This window comes from Manacus vitellinus, unplaced genomic scaffold (assembly GCF_001715985.3).
Source record: "Manacus vitellinus isolate BGI_N305 unplaced genomic scaffold, ASM171598v3 scaffold_62_pilon, whole genome shotgun sequence".
Taxonomy (NCBI): Eukaryota; Metazoa; Chordata; class Aves; order Passeriformes; family Pipridae; genus Manacus; species Manacus vitellinus.
This window is the reverse complement of record NW_021940704.1, coordinates 190275-210105: the sequence shown is the minus strand read 5'-3', so window position 1 is coordinate 210105 and position 19831 is coordinate 190275. Positions and strand designations below refer to the sequence as shown.

General features: G+C 56.8%; 1 protein-coding gene across 2 annotated transcripts; it reads left to right on the top strand.

Moving 5' to 3' along the window:
* The first annotated feature begins 244 nt into the window (after positions 1 to 244).
* On the top strand, positions 245 to 19033 carry PHKA1 (phosphorylase kinase regulatory subunit alpha 1). Of its 2 annotated transcripts, none has more exons than XM_029963738.1 (31): positions 245 to 482; positions 997 to 1165; positions 1518 to 1600; positions 1782 to 1862; positions 2298 to 2396; positions 2511 to 2657; positions 2964 to 3017; positions 4487 to 4609; positions 4727 to 4822; positions 5572 to 5679; positions 5873 to 5951; positions 6398 to 6532; positions 7578 to 7687; positions 8219 to 8363; positions 9258 to 9336; positions 9737 to 9912; positions 11604 to 11780; positions 12059 to 12153; positions 12341 to 12480; positions 12606 to 12762; positions 12928 to 13007; positions 13207 to 13285; positions 13375 to 13504; positions 13875 to 13976; positions 14341 to 14459; positions 14775 to 14813; positions 15842 to 15886; positions 16108 to 16278; positions 16773 to 16826; positions 16968 to 17168; positions 17426 to 19033. In XM_029963738.1, the coding sequence occupies exons 1-31, from the start codon at positions 450 to 452 to the stop codon at positions 17597 to 17599; spliced, it is 3480 nt and encodes a 1159-aa protein (XP_029819598.1). In that variant the 5' UTR covers positions 245 to 449; the 3' UTR covers positions 17600 to 19033. The 2 variants fall into 2 exon arrangements, with proteins under 2 accessions (XP_029819598.1, XP_029819599.1); XM_029963739.1 differs by having other exon boundaries at positions 247 to 482; positions 9737 to 9816.
* Positions 19034 to 19831: the final 798 nt, after the last annotated feature.

Sequence of the window (19831 nt, the reverse complement as noted above, 5' to 3'; positions counted from 1 at the left end):
CAGCCTTTGGCACAGCCGGGCCGGGGGCCCGAAGACCGCGGGGGGCCGTGCAGTGAGGGTGAGGACAGGGCTGTCCCCCGGCGCAGGAGGCGATAGGAAGGGTTGTCAGAGCCTGCTCTTCCCAGGGCACCCTGGAGCCCAGCCAGAGGGTCCGTCCCTCTGGCTCCGGGGTGATCTGGGGCCACAGCCCTTCTCCCAGGGGCTGGGGAGCCGTGTCCTGCAGCTGTGCCCTCTGTCCCGCTGCACAGCACAGCAGCTCGGCCCCGCTGGCAGGCCAAGAAATCTTCCCTCTGCTGTTGCCCCGGGAGCAGAGGCTGTAGAAATGTGAGCTGGAGCTCCGATTACAGGCGCCGAGCCCTGCAAAGGTCATCGGCCAGCTGAGCCTGAGTCAGGGCTTCTGGCGATTAACAGGGCTGTTTTCCTTGTTCCTGCAGAGCGTGGTGAAGCTGATGCGGGGACTGCTCCAGTGCATGATGAGACAGGTAGGGTCTGGGGAGCACCTCTGGGTGTAAAGTGGTTTCCTTAAAGCCCGGCTGTGCCACAGAGACTGTCAGTCCTGACTGTACCAGCTCTCCCCAGCCTCCCCTTCCAGCAAGTCTTGAAATAAGTTCTGAGTGAGCAGCTGTGATTGAAGTTCCAGTGCTGTGGGCTGGTAGCCAGTGGAGACTTTGCCAGCTGCTGCCTGTCTCATGGCCTGGCTGGCAGTAGGACTCTGCAGCTCTCCTTCCTGAGGGCATTTGGGGTGACCCTTTTTCTCTGCGTGGTGCAGCTGTGGCATGGGCCCTCCACAGCTGCAGCCCTGCACTTCAGTGGCCTGTGAGCCACTCACTGCCTTGGTGAGCAGAGGGGCAGCCCAGTGGCTGTGGAATTTCTGCCCTGCCAGGCATGGCTCCACATGCTGGGCTCATGGCACGAGGCAGCCCTTGGCTTGGGAGATGTCAGACCTGTCTGGAGACAGGGTTCTATGAACTCCTGCATCCTTTTGCCCTTTTCAAGGTGGACAAGGTGGAGGCCTTCAAGTACAGCCAGAGCACCAAGGACTGCCTGCATGCCAAGTATAACACCCAGACCTGTGCCACCGTGGTGGGAGACAACGAGTGGGGTCACCTACAGCTGGATGCCACCTCCCTTTACCTGCTCATGCTGGCGCAAATGACGGCCTCAGGTAATGCTGTTGGGAGCTGCCATCTCAGCTTTGAGCGTGCTGGTCTCCAGGCTCTCTAGAGCCTCAGTTTGGGTGCAGCTTCCTGGGTACCAAGCTGCTGCAATGGCTTCCCTTACTCCACTGTTTGCTTATGCTCACAGCACCTGTGGTGGGTTTGGGCCCCTTGATGTCCATTTGTCTGAAACCCCAGTGCAGCCATAGCGGGTGGGATTGGAGGTGGGAGTCAGCCAGGACATGGCTCCCATCAGGCAGGCATGCAGTGTGGAGGAGGGATCCCTGGGTTACTGCAGCCCCATCCTGGGAGTACCTGTGGGCTTGGAGTGGCTGATGTGAATTCTTCTCCCTGCTCCAGGCCTCCACATAATTCACAGCTTGGATGAAGTCAACTTTATCCAGAACCTCGTGTTTTACATTGAAGCTGCCTACAAGACTGCGGTGGGTAGTGCATGCTGGGGAAGGGGAGCGTGCTCTGGTGCTGGAGGTGTTGGGCTGGTGTCCAGGGGCAGCTGTGGGTCCCCCCTGAGCCCCACCGGCACCTCCTGGAAGCACTGCTGATGAGTGGGATTCAAAGGCTTCCTGGCTGTGTTGTGAACCAGTGCCTGCTGCCTCTGCACAGGACTTCGGGATTTGGGAGCGCGGGGACAAGACAAACCAGGGCATCACCGAGTTGAATGCCAGCTCTGTTGGCATGGCCAAGGTGAGCTGGGGAGAAGTGCTGGCTGGGAGTCGAGAGCACCAATGGCCCTGAGCTGCTTTTTGACAGGGCAGGCTGGGCATGTTGAACTATTGAGGCTCAATGCTCCATGCAGTCATAGGTTCCTGGAGAGGAAGACCCTTCTCCTTGTGCACTGGGATAAAACTGTGCCCCTCTAGCCTGAGTTTTGCCTGAACTGGGAGTGAAGAGTTAATTGCTGTGGGTGGCAGAAATGTCCAGGACCCTGTTGATGTCTGGCTACCGATGGCTTTGGGGATGTGGTCCCATTTTGACCAGAGGTGTTCTGCAGCCAGAGCTCTCAGGGTTCAAATTATTTTAAATTTGGGCAGTGCATTACACACAGGGACTGGCATGGGGTGAGAGCTCTTATAGATGGGCAGCATGGTGGAGGACGTGCTTCTTTGAGTCTGCTTGCAGGCTGCCCTGGAGGCACTGGATGAGCTGGATCTCTTTGGAGCCAAGGGAGGCCCGGAGTCAGTGATACGGGTGCTGTCAGATGAGGTGCAGCACTGCCAGGTGAGACCCGTGGGGCCGTGACACCACTGCAGGAGGAACTGTGATCTGCTGGGGTTGTGGTGTGAACGATGCCTGGCCTGGCAACCTAACCACCCCTCATTCTCCTCTGCCCAGTCCATCCTTCACTCAATGCTGCCCAGGGCCTCCACATCCAAGGAGGTGGATGCCAGCGTGCTCTCTGTCATCTCCTACCCAGCATTTGCTGTGGAGGACAGCGAGCTGGTGGAAATCACCAAGCAGGAGATCATCACGAAGCTGCAGGTGAGTGGCTCTGCCCTCATCTCACTATTCCCGGGGGACAGCTGCAGTCCAAACTGTTGTAGCCCTTTTCTTCCCAAAAACATCCTTGGGGAGGGAGTGCTGGATGATGTCCTCTCCCAGTCTCCATGTGCAAAGAGGCAGCCCTGTGTCGTGGGGCCCTGGGTTGTGACTGTGGTGCCTGAGTGCTGGGTGAGCAAGAGAGGGGGTGTTTGGCTGGAGGAGACACCCCACCCCTGCTTCTGCATTGAAGGTACGAGATGCCTCACGCTGTGCCTCCTGCTTGGCATCTCTTTCCCTCCCTTCCAGGGACGCTATGGCTGCTGCCGCTTCCTCCGGGATGGATACAGGACCCCCAAAGAGGTGAGTGTCCCTAGCCCTGCCAGCAGCAGCCCCCTGCATGCAGCACAAAGGCTGTGTTGGGGAGCACTGGGAAGACAAGAGCCCTCACTAACCCCAGGTGGTGTCATGGGTCTGGGCAAGGCTTCCCAAAGTGCCAGAGCTCATTGCAGAGGTGGTGCGTTCCACCCATGCCCATAGCAGATGGCCAGAGGCTGGCTCTGCCTCTGTCCTGGGACCTTGTGGTGTGTCTCCCTTGGGCTGGGGGAAGGTGGGACCAGTGCCCTGCATGGGAGCCCTGATGAGGTGGGCTCTCCCAGGGCTGCACCAGCCCTGAGCTAGGGCTGGAGGCCTGGGGAGGTGACCACACAGAGCTCCTCATCTGCTTCAGCTCCAAAGGTCACAAAGCTGCTTCTGCCTCTCCCAGGCCAGCAGGCAGCTTGGGTACTGCCATAGTGGCTCTCAGGATACTTTCCGCTGCTGCTCAAGGGAGGGAAAACCAGAAAACCACTGAACTAGGAAATGGTACCTGAAGGCTCTTAAATCATCACCAGCTTCTGGGCCCATAACCTGATGGGGCTCCTTTGGGCACAAGTGCCTCTGAATGCTTCTTGGCTCTGCCTCTGCAGACCTGCCCATAATAGGCAGTGTGTGTGGCTGCCCCCTTCCAGAGCCAAAGAAAAGCAGCAACATCTCCAGTCCAACGTTCCCAACACTTGTGAGCTTTGCCAGTGTGCCGAGCCATGGATTACTGGAGAACTGTGAGGCACAGGAAGGGCAGCAGTGCCTGCAGGGGCATGCAGCTGCCTGTAGTCAGATGGGACTTTGGGAGCTTGTAGCTGGAATGCAGGCACTGTAGAAAACGTCTGTTCCTTCTGTCCTCTCTGCCTAACAGTCTGCTAGGGCCAGCACTCTTCCTTCTGTGCAGCAAACAGAGTTAGAGCAGTTAGCAGGGAGGGTCGAGCATAGGTACACCACACACAGCTGCACTGGCCTGGCAGATCTCCATCCTGACAACTTCCCTTGTGTCAGTTGCATGGCAGGAGGGACTCTGCTCTCTGGCCCTGCATGACCAGCCCAAGCCTTTGCACCTGGCTGGGCCAGCTTGATGATGCTGGAGGAGGCAGATGCTGAGGGGCTGGGGCAGAGCAGACAAGGCAAAGGGGACCCAGTGTGGCACAGGGGATGTTGTGCTGTTACTGTACAACAGCACAGTGTCTGGGGTGTTCTGGGGGCTCTGGGGTGCTCTCCTGGGGACTGGGTGGACTCCAGGAAGGGCAAGTCTCTTCATCATCAGTGCAGGGGGCTTGGGAGGGGGGTGTCTGACGGGGAGAACAGAGGCTGGAAGTGAATCTGCTTCTCTGCTCTGTCTTGGCCATCATCTGCAGAGGAGGGGTGGGAGGGCATTTGAGGCCGGGGGCTTGGCGGGAGGACGAGCCCTGTCAGTTTGAGGGGATCCTGCCACCCACTGTCTGCCTTGCTGTCACCTACAGGACCCCAAACGCCTCTACTATGAACCTGCTGAGCTGAAGCTGTTTGAGAACATCGAGTGCGAGTGGCCTCTCTTCTGGGCATACTTGATGATTGATGGGATTTTCAATGGAAATATAGAGCAGGTAAGGGGGGCAGAACCTGCTGGGGTGGTGGGAAAAAAGTCCCTGGCAGGTGAGGTGTGCAGGGGAAGGATGCAGGGAGCCATGACCAGGAGCAGATTCTCTCTCCTCTCTCCTCAGGTGCAGGAGTACCGGGAAGCCCTTGAGGGGGTTCTCATCAAGGGGAAGAATGGGATACGCCTGATGCCAGAGCTGTACAGTGTCCCAATGGATAAGGTGAGCGATCCTGAGCTGTGGTGGAAAGAGGGAGTGTCTCACAGAATCACAGAATATTCTGAGTTGGAAGGGAGTCACAAAGTCCAACTGCTGAAACTCCTGATCTCATTACCAGATAATTAGGTTTTAAATGCTTATTAATCCAAAATGTTAGCAAAGTAGCACATACAGTGCATGGAAACCTCATGTATAAAAAGCAAGGCTTGGAGCTGTTATAAAACCATGTTGGTGTTTTTCCCCCAAAAGCTGGTGGTTTTCCCCCAAAGCATTTCTTGCCCCCATACACAAGGGTGCTTTGCTGACAGTCTGCTCACTCAGAGGCTGAGTGCTCTGAGAGCTCAGGACAAGTGGACCTGGGCTGAGGAGATGGTGCTGAGCTCCTGTTCAGTGGTGTGGGGTTGAGAGCAGTGGCCTCCTGGTGCCCAGGTCATGCAGGAGAGGTGCTCTCCTCACCAGCATTCGAGAGCATCTCCCCAGTGTTCCTGGGGCACGTTAGTCCTTCTAATGGCCTGAGCTGGGAAACCAAACATGGTCTGAGCAGCTGATTTGTTGTCTGATGTGGATGTCTGGGGCAGTCACAAGAAGAGGGGAGGAATGTAGCCAGGCTGTTTTGGACCCTCTCTTGACAAATGCTGTCGTAGGCTCTTGTTTCAAGCCTTGAACTGCTGGACTTCAAAATACAGTGAAGATGCTTCCTTCAGCATCCTGTGTCTGTGGATCCCTCCTTAACCTCCTGGCTTGTCTTCCAGGTGGATGAGGAGTACAGGAACCCCCACACTGTGGACAGAATACCCATGGGCAAACTGCCACACATGTGGGGGCAGTCCCTCTACATCCTGGGCTGCCTGATGGCTGAGGTACAGTCATCCTGGGTGCTGGGGAGGGCTGTGGGGCCAAACTCTGAACTCTGAAGGGGCAAATGCTGCCACCTGCCTTGGGGAAGTTGCCACTCCCATCCCCCAGGACTTCTTAAAGGTGGGTTGTCCATAGGCATCACCCATTCTATGCTGCCCACAAAACGTTAATCTCCTCATACCATTTTTTCCCCAGGGGTTTCTGGCTCCTGGTGAAATAGATCCCCTCAGCCGCCGGTTCGCGACTGTCCCGAAGCCTGATGTGGTGGTTCAAGGTGAGGGAAAGGAATACCAGTTCCATACCTCTGAGCCTGGCAGGTCTGGGGACTCTGGCAGTGCAGAATTCACAGGGGTGGCTCTGGGTGGCTCTGCTTGCTGCGTTGCTGCTGCTACCTCCCAATCTCAGACCTGGCAAGGAGAGTGGAAGATGGGGTGCAAGTCCTTCCTTTCCACTCTGTGTTGACTGAGGGAAATAACAGCTGCTGTAGCCTGCTCTGCAGAGAGGTTGAAAACTGTCTTCCTACCACTTGGTGCAGAACTCTTGGGTGTAGAGAGTGTTAGGAGGGGCAAGGCAGACCTCTGCAGTGGGAACTGGTTCCCAAAGGGACCCCTGACAGCTGCCTCTCTGTGGTGTGGCACCTTGTATGTGTCCTCAAAGGCATGGGGCAGTGCTGTCACACCCTTGTGCCCCTGTTGCACTGAGCCTGTCCTCCTTCCACAGTGTGCATCCTGGCTGAGACAGATGAGATCAAGGAAATCCTGACGAAGGAGGGCATTGACGTGGAGACTGTGGAAGATGTCTACCCCATCAGAGTGCAGCCTGCCCGCATCCTCAGCCACATCTATGCCCGGCTGGGTGAGATGGACTCCCTGCTACTGCAGCAAAGGGGGTGCAGAAGGGTCTGTCCCACCCCCTGGCACACCTGCTCATAGACACTCATGTCCTGCTCTCTGCCTGGCTGATGAGGTTTCTGCTGCCCATTTCTGAGCCCAGTAAAGCTACTCGTGCCCCAGGGGAACAAGGTGACAGGCAGTGTTGTTCAGGGTTATTCTGACAGGGATAGAGCTTTGGCATTGCAGTTGCACAGCCACCCCAGGGACAGACTGATCCACATAGGAAGGACCTGGTGTGTACAGGAGTTGGGTTTTGTTCCTGTACCCAGATCTCGATGAGGAAGGCCAGCCAGACCTCAGGAACGGTCCCCTGGTTGTCCCTGGTGGAGAGAGCCTGGAGCTCAGGCAGAATGGCTGTTGTTGGGGAGGTGGGCAGGGCTGAGTGTGAGGGGAGGGTGTGCTCAGCTCTGCACACATGTTCCCTGATGCTGCAACCCCTTGGGCATCAGCCTTGCTGTGCAGGAGCCAGAGATCTAGCCTGGGCCATAGGAGACACCTGATCTGCTGTGATTTTAATTTGGTGGCTAATTTAGGCCACCAAAATGCCAAGTGTGAGATGGGCAGGGGGAACAGCCTGGCAGCTGTCAGGGCTGACACGAGCAAGGGGAGATGCTGCACTGTGCCATTCTGGGCTCTGGGAGTAATCTATGAGCAATGGGAATGCTGATAGAGCTGTCAGCTTTGGGGGACCAGCCCTATGCAGAGGAGTACCCCCAGCCCTGTTCCAACTTCTGACATCCCCAAAAACCTGGAGGTGTGACGCGTTGCAGAAGTCAGGACAGGCTGTGTGTCCCTGTTTCAGCATGTCTCTAGCCCCCTGGGCAGGGCTGGGGACAGAGTATCACTGTCACTTAGAGCTGTACTAGCTTGACACAGGGTTCTGGGGTATCCCACCCACAAACCGGCATTTTCCTGCTGGCTAGTAGCAAGAGGCCTGGCACTGCTTGCTGCTGCAGCCCCTTTCATTAGGAGGCTTGCACTAAAAACTCCTCTTCCTGCCCTCCCAGGCCGCAACAAGCAGATGAGCCTGACTGGACGGCCCTACCGGCACATGGGTGTCATTGGGACCTCCAAGCTCTACAAAATCAGGAAGAGCATCTTTACCTTTACCCCACAGGTGGGTGACATTGCATGGGCTCATTCCCAGCTGTTATGTGATCTGGAACTGGGCAAGAAGTTTCTCCACTGGCTGAGTGCTCGAGTTATTCTCAGATGTGGCCCAACACCCTCTGGGAGTGTGAAGCAGCCCCAGCACTGTGGCGTGAGGCAGCCCAGTTGCTGGTTCTGGCTGTGTGCATGCTGGGAGAGGTGGTTTGACCCTTCTGATGATCAGTATTGGGTGAAAATCTCTTTGCTCACCCTGACAAGGACACCAGGAGGAGGCCTGGATGCTGCTGCTGAGCTGTGGCATTAGTTATCTCCTCACAGTTGCTAATGGCCAGTAGCTGCCCTAGAAGTTGAGGGTCCCTTACTAGACTGTACTGGCATCTGCCAAGTAAGGTGGGATGAGCTGTCAGTGCAAAGGAGCATGTCCTCTGGGTGCACAGCATGTCTGGCCTGGCTGAATGCCTGTGGGAAGATGTGAATGGCACCATAGGGACCTGGTGGCTGTACAAAGGGCCGCTCATGTCTCCTGCTGTCCTCACAGTTCATAGACCAGCAGCAGTTCTACCTGGCTCTTGACAACAAGATGATTGTGGAGATGCTGAGGACAGACCTCTCCTATCTCTGCAGCCGCTGGAGAATGACTGGGCAACCAACCATCACCTTCCCTGTCTCCCACATCATGCTCGGTATGGATCCTCCAGCCTGGCAAGGTGTTTGGCTAGAGCAGCCCTGGGAAGCAGCCTCTGCAGGAGGAAGGGGGTGGGCAGATCTGTGACTGCCTCAGTAATGGGGACATGGTGGGGCTGGAGCAGCCAGTAGTGTTCTGTGAAGAGCTTACCACTGAGAAGAGCCACGCCAAGTGGGCAGTTTGCCTGGCAGCTGGTGGGTTTGCCTGCCAGGCACTAGTGCCTGCAGCTCAGTGGCTCCCGACAACCTGACTTGTGGGAAGGCCTTTTGGGAGCAAGACCAAAAAAACAGTTCCCCTGTAGGAGTGTTCTTGGGGCTCTTTCTGCATCTTGACTCTTCACTAAGACTGACCACCTGCTAAAGGCTTTCCTAGGCAACACAGAGGGGAAAACAGTCAACCAGAAGGAGCAAAGAGCTCTGCAATGGCGTAGAGCAGAACTGGCTTGCCTGCAGCAGCTCCCAGCTTCCCCATGAGGTGCTTTCAGGCCTTTTTGATTTTCCTTGGGTACTTGAAATCCCCTTGGTGTCTTGAGTGTGCCCTTTCCTATGGTGCCTCCTGCCCCTGACAGCAGCCCCCCATCTGCTGCCTCATATGGAAGGCAGGGAGAGAGTAGGGGGCTGTTGGGTGCTGTTGTCTGGTACTGTCAGCTTCAGCCAAGCTGAAATCCCAGGAGCCTGGAGTGCATCTTGGACTAGTTTTCCTGGAATTCAGCCTGGACAGTCCCGAATTTCCCTTTTTGGGTGGTGCTTTTGGTACCACAGCGTGTCTGCGTGCCTCGAACAAGGATCCGCCCGTGCTGCTTTGGGTGCCTGAATGCCCACCTGGCCCTGGGTTACCTTCTGGGAGCCAGTTTGAGCAGAGGAGCCTGACTGCCTGTGCCTCTTGCCCACAGATGAAACGGGCAGTAGTGTGCACCCCGCGGTGCTGGCGATGCTGCGGAAGCTGCAGGACGGGTATTTCGGTGGCGCAAGGTGAGTGCACCCTCCTGGGGTGAGGGCTGTCAAGCCTCCAAGAGCCTGGTGAGCAGTGCACTGGCTTTGGGGAAACAGGCTGGGGAGGACACATTGGGGTGTGCTAAGCTGTCAGTGCACCCTGGGGCTACAGTCTCAACAGAGGAGATGAAAGAGAGGATAAAGCTCTTCATGTCATCAAACCCATGGCTGCAGGATCCTCCTGATATCTTTTGGGCAGCCCTTCCATGCCCACCTGTGGCTGAAGGAGTTGCAGACAGCTAAAGCAGACACTGGTGTGCATATGCTCCTGACAGGTCCATCTCTCCCTGCCAAAGGGCCTGCCCTGGAGCCAGGAGGTAAAGCCAAGGGTACTGCCTCCCCTTTCCTCTCCCATGTGACCTCCCCATCTCTCGCCCAGGATCCAGACGGGTAAACTGTCGGAGTTCCTGACAACGTCATGCCGAACACACCTCAGTTTTATGGACCCTGGGCCAGAGGGTAAGGTCTTTGCCGAGAGTTACAGGCTCTGCAGTGACAGCTTTGAGGAGCTGGACAGCGAGGACTGGCTGCATGGCTTGCAGGTAGCAGAGGAGGGTAAGGGAGAACAGGCCAGTCGCTGCTGTGGGGTGGCAAATGCCCAACTCACCCTTAAACTCGTAACACTCAACCTCCTGCTAGCATCCATGCACTTGTTTTTTCACCATGTTCCCATCTGACCCTCTGTCAACCTTGTCTGGAACGAGCTGCTGCGACCTTTGTAGGGAAGAGACAAAGGATTGGCAGCTTACCTCCACTGGGGAGATGTGTCTGAGGGTCTTTGGTGCACAAGTGCAGTGCAATGTGAAGGCACAGTGACCAAGGCAGTGGGGAAGAGCCACCGTGTCCCTAAGCAATTTGTCTTTTTCCCAAAGCCTTTGCCCCTCTCCTGGGCAGAGGTGCTCCGGTGGGTGCCAAATTGAAGCCTTGATGCTGTGTAGAGGGTGCCTGAGAGTGCCTTGGCCCATCACAGCATGAGGGGGACCTCCCTTGTGCTGGGACCATAGCGGGGTGCAAGTTTTACTGTTCCCCTTGCAAGCAGGCCTGGGGATATCCCTTCCTGTGTGACCTAGTGCTGGTAATCACTGGCCTTCCCACCATCTGCTGTGCCTCTGCAGCTCCTGCAGCCAGTGTCTGCACTGCTGGGACTCTGAACACTCATTTCTTTTGCCCTTATCTTGCTTTGCTTGTAGCCTCCTTACAGGCTGCATCTGGGTTTGTCCAAGGTGTTTGCTTCCCCTCCAGCCCCAGTGGGAGAAAGGGGAAAGACCTGCCTGGCCTTTCTACGGCATCTCAAAGATGCTCAGTTTTAAGTTTTTCCTGTGGTCAGATGCTGCAGCCAGGCAGGAGGATGTTCTCAAGCCTGGTGCCTAGAGGACTTCTCCAGCCAAACCTCCAGGCACTGGCATGAGGCATTCCCTCAAGGGAATGCCAGGCTGCTTCAGGTACAGTCCACAGCTCACCTCCTAGGGCTGACACAACTCTGAGTTTGCCAGCTGGAGAGCAGCATGGCTTTGCCCTGGCCCACTGGAAGTGCATCATCAGTTCTGTGTTTTATCGGGGGTACCTTCCCCAGGGGGCACCCCCCTCACTTTTACCTCCCAGCTGAGCAGAGACCTGGCCTCTGAGCAGCCTCTTCCATGCTGCTGTTAGCATGTGGTGCCTCTGGTGCTCCTGGTGTGATGCTGGAAGCAGTTGGAGCTGCTCAAGGCTGGGCAAAGAGAAGGCAGGAGCCATAACTCCTCCTCTAACTCCTAATTAGAAATAACTGTTGCAAAACTCACCCTACCTTGCTTCTGTGCTGGAGTCCTGCTTGGAAGATGCCCTTGCTGTGCTGGGGTGCTCCTGAGTGGTCTCTGCTTGGACAGGCTGACCGTGGCTGTGCCTCTGAAGGGAAAGAGTGGGAGGGTTTCACTGCAGGGTTTGAGTGGGACACTCCTGTCCTTGCACAGGCTTGTACCAAACACACGATGCAGCACCATGGCTTCCTTTGTCCAGACGGGACTTGGAGGGAGCCCCAGTTTGGGGCCCTAGCTGTCAGCCAGTGTCCCAGGCAGCAGAGTCATGCAGGAACAGGGGTGCCCTGGCTGCAGTGCTTTGTGAGCCTGGCTGCTGGCACTGGCCCCACATTGTCGCTTTGTGCGGCCAGCAAAGCTTTGTCCTTGCCGAGGCACAGCTGGGGTCTCTCTGGCCCTGGGGGTGCCCCAGCACACAGTGGCTGAACCCCTCTCTGCTTCCTTCCCTTCCAGAGGACGCCTACGATGAGGTTGCCCAGTACCTGGACCACCTGCTGCAGCGCACGACTCCCCAGTCCAACCTGCCCCCCACTGCCCAGCGGGGAGGGCTGAGCCGCTTCCGGACTGCTGTCCACACCACCCGTGACCTCATTTCCCTGGCATCCAAGGCCAAGGACCTGCATGTCCAGAGTGAGTAACTCCAGTACCCTCCACACCTTCCCTTGAGCCCAGGGGTGAGGCTGAGGTGATCTGGGAGCTTTCCCAGCTCTGTGATGCTGAGGTCCCCATGGACTGCAGAGCAACTAACATTATGTCCATCATGTTAGTCCTGACTGCTTCTCCCATAGCTGACTTCTCTGCAGGGGCTACTGGGGGAGCAGTGTCAGATATCTGTGAGGTGGTTTGGGGCAAGCAGTGGTGATTGGGGTCAGAAATGTCTCTGCCAACTTTTGCATTTTTTTTTTTAGATGTTGGAATGTATGTCCCCAGCAAGATCTTCCAGGCATCCCAGCAGTCGGTTAACCTGCTGGGTTCACCCTCCCAGCAAGACATGGATGGCAAGGTGAGCCCTGTCCCTCCCAGACTGAGCATTGCTATCCTTTCAGGTGGAGCCAGAGTGTCTTTGCAGGACTGCACGAGGAAGGCTTGGTGTTTGTTGAGGGGGAATATCCACGGATGAATGTCCTTGGCTCCATTTGGGGCAGGGTGCTGGTGGTGCTAACCAGCAGCACGGGTCTCCCTTCCCCCAGAGCCATGCAGTCTATGCAGAGATGAGCCTGCCCCATGACGAGGATGGCAACGTGGACTGCAAGGCACTGGTGGACCAGCTGCGCGTCTGCCCCACGCTGCAGGAGCAAGCAGACATCCTCTACATGCTCTACCTGCTCAGGTGGGGTGAACTCTGCATCCCAACGGCTCACTGAGCAGAGGGGGGGTTGGCACAGCCCAGGGGGGCTGCTGGGGAGCTGCCACAGACAAATTGCTGTGTATAACCCAGCACCTCCTTCACCGCAGGGGGCCCGAGTGGCACACGGGGCTTGATAGCAAGCCTGGCCCCACTGTCAAGGAGCTCCTCACTGAGCTGTATGTGCGGGTGGGGGAGACACGCCAGTGGGCCCTGATCCGCTACATCTCTGGCATCCTCAAGAAGAAGGTTGAAGCTCTGGATGAGGTAACAGCTGTGCAGCCAGCCTCTAGCGGGCTGAGGTCTGTCGGGGAGGAGGCAGCAGAGTGAGCAGGTGAACCGTGGCTGCATCAGCTCTGTCTCCCTCTGCCTTGTGCTGAGCCCCCAAACCCTCAGTTTACAATAGCTGGGGTTGACCCTTTCTGTCCCCAGGCCTGCACTGACCTCCTGTCTCACCAGAAGCAGTTGACTGTGGGGCTGCCCCCAGAGCCACGTGAGAAGACAATCTCCGCGTGAGTGTGGCCCCTCTCCCTCCACCAGCATGCTGGGCTAGATCTGGATGTGAGCCTGCTGCTCTGGGGTCCGTGGGCAGGAGCGGCCCTGGCTGGCTGTCCCCAGCCTGTATCTTTCCTCTTGGGGATGTACAGACCAGGGGCATGCAGGGCTTGCTCTGCTGCCTCTCACTTGCTCTACTGTTTGTTCATGCCCCAGCCCCGTCCCCTACGAGGAACTTGTTCACCTCATTGATGAAGCCAGTGAGAAGAACCTCAGTGTGGCCATCCTCACCCAGGTGAGGGAACAGGATATCAGGGGGGAACCCCACATCTGGGTGTCTGCCCTGCTGAGCAGCAGTGGGGTGATCTGCCTCTGCCCCTCCAGGAGATCATGGTGTACTTGGCCATGTACATACGCACGCAGCCTGCGCTCTTCGCGGAGATGTTCCGCCTCCGCATTGGGCTCATCATCCAGGTGATGGCAACAGAGCTGGCACACTCCCTGCGCTGCTCGGGTACGTGCAGGGACGGCTCCCCGGCTGGGGTGGGTGCTGTGATGCTCGGGGCTCTGTCAGCCAGAAAGGAGCACTGTTAAAAATGGCAGGTCAGGTTAGGACAAGACCCTGCATGGAAGTGCCAGCGTCTGCAGCTGGACCTGTTCTTGGGCAGCACAGGCGAGTGATTGCACTGCAGTCTCCATCCCGGCATGTGTTGGGCTGGCATGGGGAAGAGTCCCTGTTGTAGGCAACGACTGGAGCTAGGGTATGTCTGTGGAGGATGAGCTCCTGTGCCAGTGCTGCCCCTGCTCACAGAGTGTAGTGCAGGGTAGAAATGTTCTAGGAGAACTATGAGGCAGGTACAAGATCCCAATTCTTTTCTCTCCAGCCACAGAAGCCACGGAGAACCTGATGAATCTCAGCCCATCAGACATGAAGAGCCTCCTCTACCACATCCTCTCTGGCAAAGAGTTCGGGGTGGAAAAGAGCAGTGAGTCTCTCAGCAGAGAGCATCTCTGGGCAAATCTGGTTCCTGGTGCAGAGTGTGGTCAGATCTACGTGTCCCTGTCCTCCCTCATGTTTAGCACAGCTGCTTCTACACTGCACTGTGCTCTTCCTAAGGATGGTGCTGAGTGATTTCTGGGGATTGAGCCCTGTGGCTGTTTGGGCTTTGCTTAGTTTGTCACTTGACCTGGTCAGGTCTGAATTGAAGCAGTACTGTGCTGTGCTCATGGATCTCTGATGCTGTTGGGATAGAGGGCAAGGGCATGCAGAGGTACCAGTGCCTGAGCAGTGACAAGGGACAGCCATGCCCTGAGCCATGGTGCCCACTCTAGACCTCTCTTCCCCTGCAGTGCGTTCAGTGGACTCATCTGTGGTCACCCCTGCCGTCTCCATCTGTGAGTTGGGGGCTGCTGGGGCCACCAGATCTGAGCGCTCCGGCCTTGTCAGGCTGAAAAGTGAAATCAAACAGGTGAGGGCAGGCAGTGCAGGCTGCTCATGACAGATCTTGTGGGTGACAAACAACTACAAACCAGGCAGAATTGATGGAAGAGTGGAAGAGATCTCCGCTGCTTCCCAGAGCTAATTTTGGCTCTGGTCCTGCCCTGGGGGGGAGAACTGGGGTGGATCAGTTAGTGGGTGGGGGTTGCTCTGGCAGTGCAAAGGGAGCACAGGGGTGCTTGAGAAGGTGCAGGGGTGGGGAGGACCATGCAGTGTCCCAGGTGTGGGTAGCATCTTGGTGGGCCACTTCCAACAGCAGAACCTTCATTTCCTTCTTCTCTTGCAGCAATTGAATAAACGTAGGCAGTCTATGCCTGGGAGTAAGGTGAAGCCCCCCTGGTCCTGCAGCCTCAGCTTTTGCCCCTCATGCCATGCACCAGGACAGCTTCCTCACACGCATGACTCAATGAGCTTCCCTCAGCTGCTGCAGCAATGAATTGCCTTTCCCTCTCTAAGCAGGCTCAGGGCTGCTCTGTTCAGGACAGGGAAGGAGGCTGGCTCCCTGGGAAGAGGTCAGCATGGCTTAACGTGCCCAAGGCTGGCACTGCCCCACAGGAGCTCCCCTTGGAGTAGGACCTGCCGTGTTTGGATTAACAGGAAGGAAGGAAGGCTTCCCTAAGCTGTGGGTGTACTGCCATTACAGCCAGCTGGGAGCTGTGCTCCAGAGCTTCTGTGGCCAAATACATTCCATTACACTCACAAAATGCAGTGAGCAGGATGGCACAATGCTTCCAGTGCCATGACCAGTAGTGACTCTGCCAGACAGTTCACTGGATCCTGCCTGTAGCCTCCCCAGCTATTTCTTCTCTGGGGGAAGAGGCTTCTGGTCAGCTACAAATGCCAAGGACCTCCTCATGTGTCTGGTGTGTGTCCAGAGGAGTCCTGAGCTCTAGAAGGGGTCCTGTCCTCAAAGAGATGGGGCTTGCAGGGACCAGGCTGATGCAGCAGGTTTAGGGCCAACTTGCTGCAGTGTGAAACCTGATATTGCAGAGGGCAGTGACATTGCTACTGGCCCTCCTGTCTGCCCGAGACTCAGTCCCTGCCCATGCCAGCAGCCAGCAGAGCAGTAGCAGCTCTGTTTCTGTTCGCAGGCTGGCACAAACCCACCTCTCATGCACCCCACCAGCATGTGGGGCCCCTCAGCTGCTCCATGCCCTGGTACAATCCTTCCCCTCTGATGGTAACATGGGACTTTCCACAGCTTTCCTCTCAAAACTGCATCTCCAGCTAACTGCAGCCCTGGGATAACTGCCCCGTGACCTGAGCTTGATCTGTGCTGCTGCTGCTCTGCTTGCTGTGACTGCTGCCCTGCTCTGGCACGGTCTGATTTCCTTCTCTCCCTTTCTCCTTCAGCCCGTCAGTTTGCAGTCCAGGGACATCGAGCTCAAGTCCTCTCTGGTAACCTGTGTTTGTTGGCTGCATGCATGGGGTCTGTCCTGTTTGTGACGGTGGGAAGGAGCTGTGCTCTGGGGGGTGCTGTAAGGTGGGCTTTGCTGGGGGCAGGGGGTGGGAGCTCTATCAGACTGGAGAACCAGAAACTCTTGAGCAGTAGCAGGCTGCGCTCTTGTGGGGTGTTTAACTTTGCAGCAGTCTCTGTGGTCCTTGTTTTGTCTGCCCAGTCTCCTGGGCACACGGAGCTGCTGGACAAGGACTCCTTTTCAAGCATGCTGGAAGACCAGGGCAGTAAGGACAGCCGGCAGGGCCAGTGGCAGCGGAGGCGGCGGCTGGACGGGGCCCTCAACCGTGTCCCTGTGGGCTTCTACCAGAAGGTCTGGAAGGTCCTGCAGAAGGTGAGCTGGATGTCCAGCTGGCGCCTCTCCTGTGGTCCCAGGCACCAGCCTTGCCAGGGGTACTTAGACACTCGGGGCTGGTCCCTGATATTGTGTAGATATGTGCTTCATGGACAAGGCCTGCAGCTGGCCCTGGAAAGCTGGGGAAGACCTGGAACTGCCTCGAAGTCACGTAGGACCTAACTCATCTTGTGCCTTGCAGAGGGGAGCATTAGCCAGACAGGGGCAGAGCTGGAGCCACAGCTGAAGGAGGTTCAGGCACACCTTATGCTCAGCATGCTGAGCCAGGGAGCAGAGCCCTGTGCAGGGGGGCTCCGGTTGATGCTGAAATGATGGGAAAGCAGTGATGCTGTGCAGAGTCAGGAGGCAGAGCTGGGGTGTGTAGGCAGCACACACCAGTGCTCAAGTGGGAGTGAGTTGGTGGGCTGGACCTATGTGTCTTAGCACGATGCTTCTCCAAGCCATAACCACGATCTTTCTTTCTTGTTCTGCAGTGCCATGGCCTCTCTGTGGAGGGCTTTGTTCTCCCCTCCTCAACAACCAGAGAGGTAGGAGGTTCATGTGAAGGGGAAATGGGGCATGCAGGTTGTTGTTGGGTGCTGGGTTGCCCTGGGTGAGTGCCCAGCGTAGCTCAGGACTTGTGCTGGTGATATGGTGCTCTCGGTACACTTCTTTCCACATCCTCACAGATGACCCCAGGGGAAATGAAGTTTGCTGCGCATGTGGAGTCTGTCCTCAATCGTGTGCCCCAGCCAGAGTACAGGCAGCTTCTGGTGGAAGCTATCTTGGTGCTCACCATGCTGGTGGACATGGAGGTGCACACCATCGGTGGCATCATACCCGTGGAAAAGATCTTGCACAGAGCCAACGACCTCTTCTATGAGGAGCAGGTAAGGGCCAAGCCTCACCCAGGGCTGCTGGCTGTGTTCCCCACAGCTGCACAGGGCTCACCCACCTGAGCAGGAGGGCCCTGCCCCTTGTCCCTGTTGCATTCATGGGTCACAGCAAAGCTGTAGGGTCCTCCTCCCGCTGCTCATTGTCAACTTGTCACACCTGTGAGTGCAACAGAGAGTGCTCGGGGTGGAAGCTGGTGAGGGGGTTGCTCTTATTCTAATGTCGGCTTTCTCCTTCTCTGTCCAAAATCCAGAAAGCCCTGGGCGCTGACGACCAGATGTTGGAGAGGGATCCTTCGACAGGCATCTGCATCCTGCTGTACGACAGTGCCCCGAGCGGCCGGTTTGGCACCATGACCTACCTGTCCAAGTCGGTGGCCTTGTACGTGTACGACTTCCTGCCCACAGACAGCTGCTCCATGCAGTAGCTCTCGCAGCTCCTCGCTGGGTTGCAGATGCTGTGGGGAGGGTTGTTTCGTACAGCTTGTAAAGAGGAACACTAGGTTAGTTTGCAGGCAGCCTGCGTGGCCATCTCTCCTCCCAGCCCTGGCCTCTCAGTGGGTGAGCGGCCCCCTGAGGAGCCCTGCAGGAGGCACGTGTCCTAAACTGACCTGTGCCTATGTGTGGCCTGAGGAGGAAGGGAAAGGCTGAGCTTTGAAGCCTGCTTGTGTTAGAAGTGTCTGCCTGCATGGCTCCTCCTGAGCCATCACCCCCAGAGGGACCTCTGTTTGAGGCAGTTGACCAGACCTGCATGCTCAGCACTGCAGTGCTCCCTGACCAGCTCATACTCTCCCTGCCTCCAGCAGGTTTGCAGTTTTTAACTGTGTTTTAACTGTGCTGCTTTTTATTCCAATCTGCAGGATTTATACTAGTGTAGGCTGGAGCTCTTGCTCTTCCTGCTACTGCAGGAATAGTTTTGCTAGAGAAATAGGGGATGATGCCTGAGCCTCTGTCCCAGCACGCCCAAAATCAAAATGGTCCAGCCCAGCCACAGCTGTGCTGCTTGGAAGTAGGCAGCCCATCATCCTTCCCTTGGGGGTCCTGTGTGCAGAGCTGGGGAGGTTGTGGTAGCCAGGATCCCTGTTGTCACTAAGATGTGAGGACAGGGCTTCTGGCTGGCTGGGGCATGCTGGTGGCAGCCCCTCTGTGCCATATACTTGTCCCTGGCAGCAGTGCTGGTGGCCAGGTCGCAGGTTCCTGAGTTCACACGTGCCTTTTGAAGCACCTCTGAGCTGGCTGCTTGGTGTTATCTATGCAATCACAGCCGTGCCCTTAATGCTCAGCTCTGGCCTTGGCCCCAGCTCCCACAGCCTGGCACAGGGAGGGGTGGGGACACAGAGGGTGCCTGCTCCACTCTATCCTGCAGGTGCAGCTCTGAGCAAAGGTCCCTTTCCCCTTTGGGGAAGGTGGATCCTATCCAACATCAGTGTGCCTGATAAATCTGAAATTGTGGCAGTGACACCAGCCACCAAGTCATATATTTAACAGACTAGGTCTGTCTCTTCCAATGTCCCTTCCCACAACTGGAGGGATGAAGGAAAGAACCTGTGTTTCAGAATCACTTACCAACCATCCCCACACCCTGAAGTCTCTTTTGATTGCTCTTGGACTACGTGTTGTGGCTTCGCTGCCGACCACGTGGAAGGCCAGCAGTGGGTAAAAGTCCGAGGGCTGAACCAGGCTGGGAAGTTTCCTAGTGCTGCCCTTAACCTGGGCCTCAGGGAGGCAGCAGACTTCCCTGAGAGGACTGTCTGTGTGGCATATTGGACCGTCTGTGCCCCTCAGAAAGCGGTCACCTGCAGCTCTCACCCATCTTTCTTGTAGAGGTTGCCATGGTCTGGGGGGTATCACAGCCATGGCAACACCTCTGGTGTAGATGGACTAACATGCACCTCGTCCATTGCCTGGCCTTCCAGAGCCAGAGCTTCGTACCTGCTATACAGAGTCACAGGGAGAGGTAACGTGGGCAAGGAGGGGATTTGGCTCCACCCACTCCTTTCCTCTATTCCTGCCTTCACCTGGCAGGGGAGGATGCAGGATCTGCTTGAACCTGTGTATTTTCAGGTGGCTGTTCCTGTTTCTGTCAGGGAGGGCAGAGCCTGGTTCCACTAGCCTCTCTCTCAGACTCCCTTCTGCTCCTTAACCTTTCTACGTCCTCATAGCTCAGCCCCAAGGCTGAGCAGATCACTGTCCCCTTGGTCACACTGAACACAGCTTTTCTCACCACTGCCATCGTTCCCAGGGAAAGGCACTGGCACTCAGAGGCCTGGATGGCTGCATATTCTCCTGGGAGCTCTGCCAGGGTGGCCACATCCACTGTGGCAAGCACAGAGGACGTGGTCTGTGCCAGGTGGATGCCCCAGCAGAGCTCCTTCTGAGAGGGCGATGGTCACCAGCTCAACTTGCCTCTTGAGCTGGGAGGGTGACAGTGCCTGTGCCACGTGCCAACACCGTGCTCTGCCCACGCTGCCCCCGCGCTCCCCGGGGTGGCCCTAGAGCCAGATGTTTTCCTGTGTGTGTTTCTGTGGTTTTTGATCTCCAGAGGTTGGTCTGGCCTCAAAGCCGGAGGGGGGGGGGTCTCTCGAGCCATCGGCTGTTGTGTACGTGTTGCTGATCCCTCCCACCGTGACCCCTGCCCCGGGCAGAGGAGCCTTGATAAG